The sequence below is a fragment of the Stigmatopora nigra genome, chromosome 2, assembly GCF_051989575.1.
Source record: "Stigmatopora nigra isolate UIUO_SnigA chromosome 2, RoL_Snig_1.1, whole genome shotgun sequence".
NCBI classification, from domain to species: domain Eukaryota; kingdom Metazoa; phylum Chordata; class Actinopteri; order Syngnathiformes; family Syngnathidae; genus Stigmatopora; species Stigmatopora nigra.
The window spans coordinates 10700912-10716245 of record NC_135509.1 but is presented as its reverse complement, the minus strand read 5'-3'; the positions used below and the strand labels follow the sequence as shown (position 1 = coordinate 10716245).

Sequence of the window (15334 nt, the reverse complement as noted above, 5' to 3'; positions counted from 1 at the left end):
AAGTTCCTGAACAGCTTGGAGGAGAAAAGAAGTTTTGGAGATTGGCATAGACTAAATCCAGTTTAAATTGTATTGCAATTTAATAACATGAAACATCAGTTTATGCATAAAAATCCTCAAGTGTTGCTGAATTAGAACAAGTTTTTTAAAAGTTCTGCACAGATTAGAAACAGTTAAGGACATTCCCTTTTAAAAACAGCATTATATGTTTATTCTGTACACACTTACTTGTGAATTAGTTGTCTCATTTCTTGGCTTTTTTATCTGACATTCATCCCATTTGGCAGGTGAAGTCTCCCACTTCTTACTCCCACACACTTGCTTGGATGCTATCCCGTCTGCTTATTATCATTTATTTAAGGGGGTGGGGTTGCAGGGTAACCTCGGTGAGGCTGGAGGGAGGGAGGGTGGAGTGGTTGGAGTGGGGGGGTTACGCTTGTAACCATCTGGGCCACGCTGCGATCAGCGGAAGCCGAGAGCCTGATCCAGAAACATCACTTGACATCAGGCCGCACCGTGCTCGCCGCCTGTCAAGTGGGACGGGACAGGACAGGACACGAGCGACACTGTGCTCGCCCCCCAGCTAGATGATAGCTTCATCATCCAAACAAGCCCAACACCCCTTCAGCACACTCCTTCATAGCCCCCCATCAGCAACATAGAGCAACTGCTGGCATGAGCACAACACACACACATACACACGAGCAGTCTGACACCCCAAGTTTACATTTGTAGTATTTTAACTCTGCTTTCTGTCAGTCAAAATTCCCAAATCTTCTCTTATGTCACCCATGGTACAAATTCCTGTGCTACCGCTACTTCCCGTGAGACGTAATTACACCTCCTGTGGTGTAAAGCACTTTGAATTACCTTGCATTCAATTGTGCTACACCAATAAATTTCACTTGCCTTGCCTCCTACGTCCTTTTGGCCATAGTACAATTTCCTGCGCTACCTCCTCTCAGCTGTAAAAACAAAAAAAGTCCTGTCTGTTAATTATCCCTTCTTTAGTTTGATTCAAATATACTCATACTACTTTCTGTCCAAAATTATCCGTCTTCTTACTTTTGTGCTACTTTTTTGGGGCAGGCATAAAACTACTTTGTGTTAAAAAACTGGTCTATTATAAATCTTGCTGGAGATTGTGTTGGACATAGTATTACTTTCTATGCTACTTTCAGAATTTTTCTTGGCAGCTGAGTGGTTAGCCTGGCGGCCTCACAGTAAGAGACCAGGGTTCAAATCCAGGTCGGTCTACCTGTGTGGAGTTTGCGTTTTCTCCGGGTACTCCGGTTTCCTCCCACATTCCCAGCTGAGATAGGCTCCGGTACCCCCCGCGACCCTAGTGAGGATAAAGTGTTTTTATAAAAAGAGATGGGATGAGATTTTCTTGTAACATAATTGTTTTTTTTAATTTTTTTTATATTTGTTTCAAAAGGTTATCGCAGTAATACCTTTTGCTTTTTAAGATAAGGGCTGTCTTTTTTTTCTTAGAGTTACTATAGCGTTTTACTTAGTTTCTTGGATATTAGACCGCAGAATTGTTACTGTCTGCTAACTTTATTATACTGAATCACCTTCCAAGGCAAAGGCAAGTGCACCAGAAGGAGCAGTATAATGATTATGGATCACTGCTTTGAGATAGGAGTGTTTTGAAATATGACCGTGGTCACATGAGAAATTTAATTTGTATCTAGAGGCACCACTGTATTTTAATTGCATTATATGTGAACCCTTTTGGTTTTGTTTATGACCACACTGGGTCTCCCTCTAAGCTCATCTTTAATGAATTTTTTTTTCACTGTTGTGATTTGATTTACTTAGTTCAGAGCAGCTGCTCGGTGTCGGGTTCTGCTCATCCTCATTTACTTCAGCCTCTTTCTTCTACCCATTGGTCCTGTTGAGCCAAGATGGCGGCATCATGTAAATTTGATGGCGCTGAGGGAAAGCAAAAAAGAGAGAGAAAACAGGCTGCACGCTTGAAATATTTAATAAGCTCCACTTTAGGTTGCATTCTGGAGTCTCTTTAATGCCTTTGCCTTGGTGGCGTCCAATCAAATTGCCTCTTGTCAAAAAAGACTTTTTTTTGGTCTGCTGGCATTTGTTGAGAAAGCTAATTAAGATGCCTTTTAATTAGTGCTAATGTTTGTTTTGTGTGCTTTTTCCATCAGAAACCTGCTGGACCGAGATACATTCTCCAAATCGGATCCCAGTAAGACCCACGCGCACCTGAACTTGAGTAGTGATGCACACGCACACATGCACACGGCGTCAATGAGTTATTGTCAAACACTGGGCATGCACAATATTGTGGAGCAACCACATCAGTGTATATATGAATTCTAATTGCCATGAAATGTCAACTTCCGACTCAAATTCCCTCTGAGACCGAAGGGTCACAAACACAAAAACAAGGACACATACACACACACACACACAACCTAGTCTAAATTGTGGTATTTTGTCAGGTGGTGTGATGTGTCCATAGTGTGCCATGTTATCATTTCACGTAGCATTGCACTTGCCGTGCAGTGCTCAGGGTCTCATCTGGTTGCATATGCTCAGCCGTCCTTTAATCTAATATGAAACGTCAACATACACATGTGATCTCTACTGTTGTGTGTGTGTGTGTGTGTGTGTGTGTGTGTGTTTGTGTGGGTGCGTAGTAGACTTTATACTTTAATTAGTGTCCTCATTCATAATGGGTCCATCCATATTTTTTTTATTGAACTGGACCCATAACCAAAACGACAACTACACAAACGTCATTGTTTTAGGTTTCTAAACTAGATTCTAAAACTATGACTTTTGTTGAATCTCACTTCTTTGTGTCACCTTTTAGTACTTCATTAGTACCTCTCAGTTACTCAATATGGCTACATTTGTTGACTGTTCATTTGAATAGTGAACGCTGTTGACGACAATAGTTGGGAATGCTTTTTTAGCTGTCTCTGTAAATAACAAATTAAAGAGTGACAGCTATGTCATTCCTATTGAGTTCAGGGTATTTTTCCATAGCTATTGCTCCTCCCGTTTTCCTCCAATTTGCTGAAGCATTATACGAACGTGAGTATGTAAGAGTGGTAACATGCACAAACAGTGGAATTTCATCCAGCTTTATAAGCTAATATGAATATGGTACGCCAGCGTATGCCCGGGGCCCTGAATATGTGGCTGTGAGTGTGGGAGTGCGTGTGTGTTGAGGCGCTCTAATGCTGTGTGACTGTGGCCAGTGACTGTCAGCATAGCAGAGACATGGACGCAGCACAAGTGCCTCCTTGCATAAACGTTTTCCCTGGCCACGATGCTCATTCTTCCTCGTCCTCTTTTGGTTCCCCCAAAAAAGCACTACCTTGACGTACAAGTTGGATTTGCTTGGTGACAAACTCGTAATTCAGATTGCGGACGTCTAGAGTCGGAAATTCCCATTGACATTAAATCAATTGTCACTAATCCGGTGTACTAATCAATACTACGTGCTGCCAAACTGAAAAGAACACGGTCAATTTTGCTTATTTCAACACCAAAACAAACCAAACTATATTCTATAAAACTTCACCCCCAAAATAATATACATTCCAAATATTTTTGCAGCTCTCCGAATAAATTTGAAAAACTTCTACAAGAACAAAGTGAGGTTTTTCCTCCACTATTCATCACGAATCCATATAGTGCAAATTGTGTCGTATCTTTACTATTTCTCCTTTGCTAAAATGCACCTTCCACCTTCCACAGTGGTGCCATGTCAAGATGCTAATTATACACCGCTTAATTACTGCGTTACTTTAGTCCCTCTTTAATGCACAGAAAGAAAGACACAAACAATTACCATCTAGATGTCAATGCTGTTCTCCCATAAGAAATGAAGACAAATGGTGCAGTAACACATGTAGAAAGTTAATTTAACCATCTCCACGGGCCTATTGTCTTTATTTTCCGCAAAGAACGACTAATATTAACGCAATCCCGAGAGAAGAGAGAAACCGAGGCTCTCAAACAGTACAGTTTATCGGTACTTTGGGCCCTGGTTCAATTCTGCCTGGCATATTTGGAGCACTGAATTTTGGACTTACCATCATGCTTTAAAAACCTAAAAAAAAAAAAATGATGGCTATACGTTCCCGTCATCACTTTAACATGGTTTGCTCACACTTGGTAAGACGAGCACAGCTCCAGTACAGTGGCGGTGGCTGCGTGAATGCTAATGAAATGTCACTTTAGTGCCGGATGATCGCCTCGCTCTGCTTTTCCACCAGCGCGGCATCTTCGTGGTCGGGGGGAAAAAAAACAAAACACCGCGACCCCCCCTAAGGGATGGGAAGCATGTCAATATCATTGACCGTCCTCACTCAATAAGGAGGACATTCTGCCGCACTCTAACCTCATTTTTTTCTCTCTCCCACCTACACAAACAACAACTTACCCCCCCTACCCCTACCCCGATCTTCTCTATCTTTCCACTGACATATCATCATGCTGCAAGGCAAACTTCTAGTGACATTTAATTAGGGAGTTTCCCCGGCAAAACCACATCCGGGGGAAAACACGCGCTCCCGACTCGTCAGCATGAAGTTGTCACTGTTGAAATGTTCCGTTTCAAGGCTTCTCTCAATCTTGTTCTTCTCTCCACAGTTTGTGTGCTGTACACTCAGGGGATAGCAAACAGGGAATGGAGAGAGGTGAGTCACAAATGTCATTTTTTCGAGTCTAAAACCATGTCTGGTAACTGTTGGGAGACACTGACAATATGAACAAGACTGTTGTTTTCACACTTTTTACGCCACAAGAGGATCAAACATTTCTTCAGGTGTTTTGTTGTCAAAAAATGTATTATACATATCACATGGAAAAGGAAAGCTACCAAAATGCCAGCAAGCAGGTTAGCGCGAACCTTTTGATGCCTTCTAATGGGCAAAGTCCGGATTAGTGTATAATTGTATCCCAGTGGGATGCGTTGGCGTTACACTTGCAGGAAACTGCCGTCATTAAAGGCCTTTTATTTTGTCTACAGCAGTGAAAACACAAATGTCCTACACACTTGCAAACAATGTTCGACATCTTAACGTTGATCCAAAATGCATATCATCAATTAGAAAACATGCAGAGGCAGTTTATTGAATCTGTATTATAGATGTGAATGGGCGTGGTGGCAATTGTTGTTTTTCCTACTGGGAATTACTAATCCAAAATATGATGGGACGGTACAGATGATTTGATCCGATTTTTCTTTTCACAGTTCGGCCGGACAGAAGTGATTGACAATACACTGAACCCCGACTTCGTGCGCAAATTTATCTTGGATTATTTCTTTGAAGAGAGGCAGAATCTACGTTTTGACCTGTGAGTTAACCATTGATTCGTGCATGCTCGACTCTATGCATCGGAGCAAAGCTAAGCGTGAAATATTCATGCTGTGCGCGGGAGGGAGATGTACGTTATTCCGCCTTTTAAATAAAAGACACATTTTCTTGTCACTTTTTTTTTCTTCCAGAGCAGCGTTCTCATTCTGCTCGGTTGCCCTCGGTGAGGAAAAATAAGCCAATCTGACTTGAAGGCATTTTTTATTTTTTTTTGGGAGACTGCGATGATAAAGTTGGGGTGTCCATCAAGAGGAACACATACTGAGGAAGACATGAAGTACTTTGTACTAAATGCTTCATTCAGCCGCAGTTAGTGAAGGGAAAATGGAGGGTTTACAGTATTATAGGATCACTTTTTTTTTTAGGACGGCCCACATGGAGGGCTCAAATTGTCACTTACCCTATTCTTGATCGTCAACTACCCAATACTTCCTACTCCTACGTTATTAATGGACAAATCGGAGTTAAACATTCTTTATCTGTACCCGAATTTTATTTTTTTTTAATCTCAGGGTTGATTAGTTAAAGTAGTTATTGTAATTTTACCCATTTGGAAAGCCCTGAATGACATTTGCCAGGCATAATCTATCTAATCTCCTTTTTTTTTGCTAAATCTACGAAACAAAGCGTCTGTTTTGTTGTGATGCCCTCCGGGGGGAAAAGTCGAAAGGGATCTCTCGCTGTCATTGTAGGGATGTCTACTCATCGATCACACTGATTAATGACATTTCATATTTCGAGACATATTGTTAGCCAGGAGAGGTTCTGCATGTTCTTCCCTTGTGCTTTTAGAGTCTCTCGACTAAAGAGACATTGAAAAAGCAACTTGATTCAATAACAATTTAAGTAGTCCCCCTAAAAGTGAATATACAAATAATAATTAGAATTTCAATATGTCATTTTAAAAAGCTTTTTCCAGCATTTGCATAGTAAACCATCATTAAACCGGCTTGAGAAAGTGTTTTTGGCTGAAGCCATTTTGTACAACAAGTAAGAACCAAGAGGCTACTAGTGTTGACATGATTGGTCTACTTTGTCAGCCATAGTATGGTTTATTTGTGTTGGACTGCGGAGAAAGTAACACTATTAGCGAGGAAAACATGACTAATAAGAAATTGTTTTGTCACAAAGATCGCAAGAAACTCCAATCCATGCTTAAATGGCTTTCCAGATGCGCACGTATTATTTTTTTGCAGTCTCGTCTGTGTGTATGCATGTGGATTTGTGTGCCATCATTAGTCAGTCCCGCTCCCCCACCACCTCATTTTACACTCACACACCCAATAAGGAGACGGACAACACAGGAAGCGGAATCCTATCTGGCGCGACGCCGAGTGATGTCATCCACAAATTGTGCCTGCGAGTCGCCATGGGATATCTGCATGCTTGTGTGTTTTTGCGGGAATATGTGTCTGTGTGCGTGGGTTTTTGTGTGTGTGTGTGTCTGTACTCACATGGTTGAATCAACATATACATCCATCATGTTGTTTTGAATGCCAGCCCTCCCTTCTTCTCTTTACTCATGTGCTCACACAAATACAAGCAAAAACACACACTTGTCAGTGTGTCTCATTATGAAACAAGATCATATGAATGATTCATGAGGTGTCCAAAGTGACACAGGCCGACGGAACACATGAAGCGCACCTGTGCCTTTCGCCGCCAGCACACACACACCCCATTTTTCTACATCTCACGAAAAAACTATGCCAAAAGAAGTCTTCACTCTTGGCCGGCCATTGATGGGTATAGAAATCCAATCCATTTAGGCGGGAATTGCCCGTCATTGGTACTTGAAATGTCACAATTGATTGCCAGCAATCAACTAGACTTTACTATTATTTTTAAATTATTAATCTCTATTGCCATTGAGGGTAATAAATGTCCAATGCATTTACATTGAGATAACTGGCCATGATTGGTCACCTTTCTATGCCACTGAAGGCACCACATGTCCAATCCATGTTGACTGGGAGGGCCGAATTAACGTTAGTCACTGAATCTAGCAGGCTCATTAGCAGCCAATGAGTTAATGAGTGAAGGACTTCAGTGATTGCCTTGTGAAAATGAATCATAATTAAAAGTTAACATTTTTGCATGAGGGTTAATATCATGGCTCTTCTCCACTCAGGTACGATTTGGACTGCAAAAGTGACAACCTCTCCAAACATGTGAGTATATATTTGATTTTTTTTAATAGTACTTCTTGCTAAAATACTGTGAAACCGTCCAAAGCCAACACATCACCTCCATTACTATATTTCACTATCAATAATGTGATATCTCGTAGGGGTCTGTCATAGGTCCCAAAAATGGAATAAAATAACATGTTTATTTTATTTTATACAAGACAAATATTTCAAGTTCTACTGAATATGTGCAGCACTTTAAAAGTCATAAATCAGAGCATTGCATCTGCATTCTAAGTTACCCTGCAATATTGTGTGGAACCCCGATATTAAGCAATTTTTTGGTTACTTTTAATTAGGTACACTTTCTTGATGAAAGCAGTCCATATTTTCTTGAGTTTTGTACTAGACTGGAACAGAAATTTATTTTTTTATTCCATGTATAGAGTTGATTTAAGATTTAAGTTACTAATGTAGTCATAGAATAAATTAACCTATTTTAATGCCATGTCAAAGATAAAACTACCTAAATTTGAATTTTGAATACGTTTTTTTTTTAAATTCAGAAACGGATTTTATTGTTGTGTGTTTTACCAGAAATTATAAGAAAGCCTCGATTGTGTGTGTGTTGGGCTACATTACAATTGTCCTCAGCCGCACATTTGTACTTGAGTCTTCTTCCCAGTGAACTCCTCTTGGAAAGGTCGCCGCTTTTTGTCATGTTTCTTCGTCGTCAAGCACGGGAGGACCTTGCTGTGTTGTGGCTCTCTTCGAGCCAGGGTCTTTGCAAAAGAATTGCGCCTGCAGGACGTCTACACTCGCCTGCACGTGTTTGTGTGGGTGGGTGTGTGTGTGCGTATATATGCGCATATCATTGCACAGAATTGTTATTGTTGTTGATGCTCCTGAAGCCAATCCTCTTGCAAAAAGGCCCTCAGGGCATTTACAAGGACACTACTATTAGTCCTTCGAGCCTTCATGTCAAAACTGGCGTGCGGCTTTCAAATTGACTGGGAAATTTAAGGCCTAGGAAAAGACACTATGCTATCCATATGTTTTAAATAGTACTTTATCTATTAGCTGCTATTGACATCAATGTTTTTTCCCCTTTTCCAATGCAGGATTTCCTTGGCCAAGCCTTTTGCACACTGGGTGAGATTGTGGGCTCATTGGGAAGCCGCTTGGAAAGAGTTTTGATGTGAGTTGCGTATCCATTATGTCAGTATTAGACAGAAGAACTACTTTATATTTTCATGCATGAATTATAACTTTTTTCCCCAGACAGAGTACACTCTTAGCTCACTGGCTGCCAGATATGGTGTTAGATGTCAATTAATTCCGACTGGGAGGGGCGAATGAATGTTTACTCATTCACCCCTCCCAATCAAAACGGATTAGACGTGCACCACTGTCAATGGCAGTTGAAGATGAGCATTCACAGCCAATTGATCGCTGCCAATGACTGGCAATCAATTAGACTCTATTAAAAAATAAAATATCCTTTAGCGTCTCACTTTGGGGCCATGACCTGAGTGGATTTCTGTATTCATTTGAATTTGATTAATTAATTAATCACCACTGTGTCTGAAAAGGATAATTCATGCCATGTCCAAGCTTATAACTCATGGTTCTTCTTTTGAAATGATTGAAAATGACAATATTCCACAACAGAGACATGCCAAAACAAAAAAAGCTGTCTTGATTTCCCACTTTTGTGGGAGGATAAAGACAATACAAGATTTAAAAGGTGTCCCGTAATATAAAGCATGAACTGTGATGTGCTGCAGGGGTATTCCTGGGAAGAAATGTGGAACGTTGATTGTCAGAGCTGAGGAGCTGAGCAACTGCCGGGTGAGACACACCAACATTCGACAAATGCAACACAATGAGCGTGCTTGTTTGTCAGTGGATGCTCGGGCACAAAAATGTGTCTCACGTATGCCTCGCTTAGTTTTTTTTAGTAGACACCCCGACACACAAATGTCCTCCTTCTCCTAAATGCGGCATGGAGAGCGTGTGTGTTTGTCAGTAGACGCTCCCGACGGCGCTAAAATTAGAACGCCAGTATCTAAAAGCGGACTTTCTAAAAATAGCTTCTTGCTGCTGCCACAAACGGTACGAGAAGTAGAAATGATGATGATGTCAGCACGTTTATTCTTACTTTCTTTCTTTTTTTATGTTATCCAGCATTGCTACAGATAATATGTATATCATGTTATAGATGCGATCAACAGTAATTTTATGTTGGGGTCCACAGCAGTTGTTTCCTATGTTCTAGTTGTTCTTGTTGCCATGGGAACAAGAGCCATTATTTTTTTGCTCTCTCAAGTAAGACTTTTTTTAGATCAATAAATAGCAGTTGTGTCAATTGAAGAATAATGGATTTGTTTGTTTGTTAAATCAACATCTCACATGTTAAATATTCATGTGATAAAATAAATAGGATTATAATATGCTAAATATATATATATATATATATATATATATATATATATATATATATATATATATATATATATATATATATATATATATATATATATATATATATATATATATATATATATATATATATATATATATATATATATATATATATATATATATATATATATATATATATATATATATATATATATATATATAATATATACTTTCATATACACTAATATGTAAATGCAGCAAGGACTCCTTGAATTCCACTTGCAACCCAGGCTAAACTTGGCCCCTTCCCAATATCCAATGCCCGGTCGGTGTTCAGTGGAGATGTATCGCCTCAACAGCCTCCCTTGATGCCAATTACCACACTCTTTTTCTACTTCAACGGGGATTGTTTTTAGAGCAAGCACAAAAAAATTGAAAATAGATCAATTTGCTCGGTCACCCCCGAGACCACTGTTTGTTTTCTACCACATGAAAATGAAGAAAATGAATTCCCCATGCAAGTATTTGCGCCAATCCAAATGAATCACACTGTAGCTTCGTTAAGAATACTGTATGAACCCAAAGCCTCAGTCAACGGTAAAATGAAGTCAAATGGAAAGTTTTCTTGAATTGACCCGTCATACTTTGTCGCCACGGCAGTCATTGCAATGTGTGTGTTTGTGACTGTGTGTGATGTTGGCAGGAGTCGGTCATGCTGCAGTTCTGCGGCAACAAATTGGACAAAAAGGATTTCTTTGGCAAGTCGGACCCCTTCCTCGTCTTCTACCGTAGTAATGAAGACGGATCGTGAGTTGACAAGCTGCTGCTCGCCTCAGCCGCCGTTGTTGTTGTTGTTGTTCCTCCAACACACACACGCTAAAACACACATAGACACTGATTGTTCACGCTCCAGAAAGCTGCTGTGTATACTCTATAAGCACTAAATGTGTTGTTCTTATATAATCCTCTGCTAGATGTATATATTCATAGGCAATCTGGATCCAGATAGAACAGAAAAATTCAGTACCCATTATCCCTTAAATCAAGCTTATTAGTATCTTACAGTTGTCGAACATGCATAATACAAATTATAGTTGATTTTTGGGGTGTAATGCAAACATTTGAATCAAGCAAGATATTGACAACTGTGTGTGTGTCAGGTTCACCATTTGCCACAAGACAGAGGTGGTGAAGAACACTCTGGATCCTGTGTGGCAGGCCTTCAAGATTCCCGTTAGAGCACTCTGCAATGGCGACTATGACAGGTACACTGCATCCTTGCATCACCATAAAAAAAAAATTGTTATTTTTAACTGTGAGGCCCACCTGACTATAAGGTGCAACCACAAAGTAGTACTTGGCATATTTTGGCAGCCATACGACGTATCCAAAATAAACAGCTCGGCCAATAGGGCGAGTTTACCATCCGACACACAAGGTTCCTTCTCATTGTCCAATAACACTGCAATTTATTCACAAATTTGGTTGTAATTCAGTTGTCTGCCAGTCTTGATAAAGCTGTCCCGCACCACATTTACAGATTTTTCAAACTCGATCCCCACTTAAAGTGCACCACATTACAAGACACATTTCGGAAATAAATCAAAAGTTTTAAGTGCACCTTATTGCCAGGAATATACAGTAGTTAATAAGGACATATAACTCACCGGGCTGTAAAATTTCATATATAAGCCACACTGGACTATTAAACTACAGGGTTTGAAACGGTAGGAGGAAAGTATGGCTTTAAGTCTGAAAATACTGTGACTAATAGCTCTGCTATTGATGTTAAGAAAAATGTACTTAACTGATTGGCTGCCAGTGGAACCGATAGACGTCCAATCCATTTTAATTAGGATGGTTTGTAGTAAAGACTCATGTTTCAGTACCATTGACGATGCAAGACATCCAATCTATTTGAATTGGGAGTGCCACGCAGTGAATGATCACCGCCAACCCTCCCAGTACAAATAGATGACATGTCTCTTGTTATCAATAGCAGTGCCAGTAGAAAGATCAAAACAGATATCTCTCTTTTTCTTCATGTCTAGTCCTTCTCAATGGGACAAAAATACATTTAAAAATGTAATACTGTCAAATAATTTCTATTTATACAGTAAAACAAATCCATTTTTGTTTTGCATGTGTTTATTAAAATCACCTTTCCGATAGTCGCTATGGAGATATCCCAGTGTGACTCATTATGATACTAAAATCTAGACCTAGAGCAAATATAATAATGTTTCTAATGGACCTGTTAAAGCATTCATCAAAATGTGTCTTAATGATTACTTTGCCCACTTTAATGAAAGAAGCAAGCGCAATTAGATTCTTTACGAAGAAACCTTACATCTGTGCACAAGTGAAATTTATCATATTAAGAGCATACGTGTCCATTGTATCATTTCAATATGTTTATACTCTAATACATATCCTGTACTTGATATGGAGAAGAAGCTGCACTTGATAGAGATTAAAGTGCAGCCTTTACTCATGAGATTAAAAGGAAGCACTGCATATTTTAATGGTGTTATAATCAAGCAGCGCTCTGTGTTGGATTACGTGGACTCTCCCCCACTTGTTCATGGAGAAAAAAGGGGATTTGCATTTGTAATGACTTGACCTTAAACCTGCAGAAGCACATTTTTTATTCATGTATGATTTTAAGGTTAAATATCAGACCTTTAAAATGCCAGCGCTTTTTATTGCCTGTCAGGTTATAAAGTAGGCAAAGCGTCATTTAACTGCTATCATTCCTGTCATGCACAAGTTATGATTTATTTAACCCTTGTAGAACGCTCATTGGCTAATTGGGTGTCAATGGCAGTTTGTCATTGACATCAGTAGCACTGAATTATGAGCATTCACAGTCAGTCTTCACGGTTTAAATTAATTGGACGTATATCGCGGTTAATTGCACGCAATTAGTTAAACACTACGACTGGGCCTGTAACCAATGTATTTATGTCATTGAAAATTGTTGTAATTTGTACATTTATTCATGATTACAAAATAATATTGACAAAAAACAATAATGATTAAAATGATTTAATAGTTTGTATCATTTTTAACAATGACTTCTCATTTTCACTGTAAAGGGTCAGTGGTTTAATAAAATGAATAAGAATCAATTTTGTCCTCAGTGTATTAAACCTATTGTATCTAAATGTATGAATTTTACATTTAATGGTCTTGTTATTTTGTTTTTCTGTTTTCTAGGAGCATCAAAGTGGAGGTGTACGACTGGGACAGAGATGGGGGGTGAGGACACACGACATCTGGATTTAATGGCCAGACTTTTACTTTTTTTATAGTCTCATTTTGCATGCACACTGTAGATCCTATTTAACTGGCCATAACATACCGCAACATTCACATCAATGTTACGAGATCTTTGCCTCATTTATGATCACAGCCCAAATTTGATGAGCTTCACGCTATTTTTCAAAAGCAGATTGCGAGCGCGGCAATTACCATCCGTGTCATTCAATAATGCAAATCGCCAATCGGCTGGTGAGCAGAGATATTTTGAGATATCAGTTGGCACGATGTGGTGCTCGTCACGCTTTTACGGGACAACCCTGACCGTGTGTGTCTGCATGCGTCTGTGTCCTTCCCCACACAGACACGACTTTATCGGGGACTTCACAACGAGCTACAGAGAAATGTCCAGAAGCCAATCGCAGTTCCATATTTATGAGGTAATGTCATCCGCATACCTGTACTGGGACTGAAACATTCATTTAAATTGTGATTTGGACAATTGAATTGACCTGATCATTAGTGATTATTCCATTCAAAATAGAGGCTTTGCAATGTCATTCTTTGATGCCAATCTGTTATTTTTTTAGTTTCGTTTAACACTAAAAACTGTTTAGTTTCCTGAAAGGTATCACGGTGAAAACACTGATTTGGGGCTTTTGGGAGGCCGTCCGGTAAACAATTCCATTTGGGAATATATGATTATTTTTCATGGTTAATTTATCAGATGATATGTAAATCTTGTTATCTTGCCAGCAAGCATATTCTGCCAAATACTTGATAACTCATCGGAAGGCACTTGACGGTGCAAAAGGACATGAAGTGTACTTTGATAGTGAGCCAAGAGTACTTGAAGGCAAATAAGTAGAATGTTATGCAATGGGCGAGTCAATCATTTTACTTGCTGAAGAGGGGGAAAAAACAAATTAAGAGTGAATTATGTTTTAATTTCCAGACAGTAAGATGAGTCAAGATACTTAGACAAGAAGGAAACGTGCTCACAAAAAGGAGAAACATTCACACAACACAGCAAATACACAATAACAAGGCACCCAATATAAGAATAGCAATGGCTATCGAGTACTGCGTTAACCTGTATTGAAGTGTAGTGAGTATTATCGTGTTGTGCTTGCAACATTCCTTCCTTAATTGGTGTAAAGTATGGCATTGACTTCGTCTTTCTGAACAAACCATCAGTGAAGGTCGAGAGCGAGACAAAATGCTGACGAGGAGAAGACGCTGAAAAAAAACTGCTATGCTCCCCCTTTGCATGCCATCAAACATGCAATCTCCATTTTGCCTACACTGCCTTCTTTAGAACATATTCCCATGCCTTTGGCTCCACACGTCTTGCACTACATGAAGGAGAATAGGGCAACGCGTTCTATTGATATCTGACATCAAAGTCTGTTCGTTTCCTTGAACTCTTCAGATTATGGCGACATCGTATTGGGTAGGCTCAAACAAAGCAAGGGCAGCCAGTCGTAGTCCTGAGTGTGTTTAGTTCACGCAACCTCAACACCATAATATCATAAGCCAATTGCTGTAAATGTTTGTTGTTTTTCTGGTTTCAGGTGCTGAATCCAAAGAAGAAAGGGAAGAAGAAGAAAAAGTACCAAAACTCGGGAACGGTGAGCTCTAATCTGTCTTTGTGTATCCCCAAAATTTAGTAAAATGCCAAAGAGTCTTTTGTTAACTGAATATAAAATGTTTATTAAACATTTTACACATTCTATTTGATGTATTTGCTGTAATGGATTTTTTTAAAATAAATTTCAACCTGTTTTTTGAGTATGGGCAAGTTCTAACCAATCAAATGAGAACTTTTCTAATTTGGCTTTATTTGAAAATTGTATCTCTGTATCTATTTATGGCACCGACGTAAAATTAGAACAGAATCAACAAAAAAAAAATAGTAAATCAAAAGCCTTTAAATGAAATTGTCTAGCAGTATAAAATTGAAAATATAGTCAAGCTGCGCATCAACTTTTAATGAAATGTTTTTTTATTATGTGCCATTAGATTTTCTCAATGCAAAATATGAAAGTTAGCTAACACTGATTACAAAAATGATTGCTCAAAATAATTGAAAGTCGACTGTGTATGGCAAGTCTAACTTTCCATGTTGAAATATTACTGAAGATGGTAAAAAAAACGTGT

The 15334-nt window shown here is 39.1% G+C and overlaps 1 protein-coding gene across 1 annotated transcript in view; it reads left to right on the top strand.

The window, feature by feature from the left end:
• LOC144214864 (copine-8-like) overlaps positions 1-15334 on the top strand; it is a 29150-nt gene that overhangs the window by 3381 nt on the left and 10435 nt on the right. Inside the window, exons 2-12 of the mRNA XM_077743579.1 lie at positions 2172-2212; positions 4633-4679; positions 5237-5340; positions 7492-7531; positions 8611-8687; positions 9277-9340; positions 10617-10720; positions 11074-11178; positions 13133-13174; positions 13539-13614; positions 14749-14805. Coding sequence (XP_077599705.1) covers positions 2172-2212; positions 4633-4679; positions 5237-5340; positions 7492-7531; positions 8611-8687; positions 9277-9340; positions 10617-10720; positions 11074-11178; positions 13133-13174; positions 13539-13614; positions 14749-14805 — 757 coding nt within the window. The remainder of the gene's footprint in view (positions 1-2171; positions 2213-4632; positions 4680-5236; positions 5341-7491; positions 7532-8610; positions 8688-9276; positions 9341-10616; positions 10721-11073; positions 11179-13132; positions 13175-13538; positions 13615-14748; positions 14806-15334) is intronic.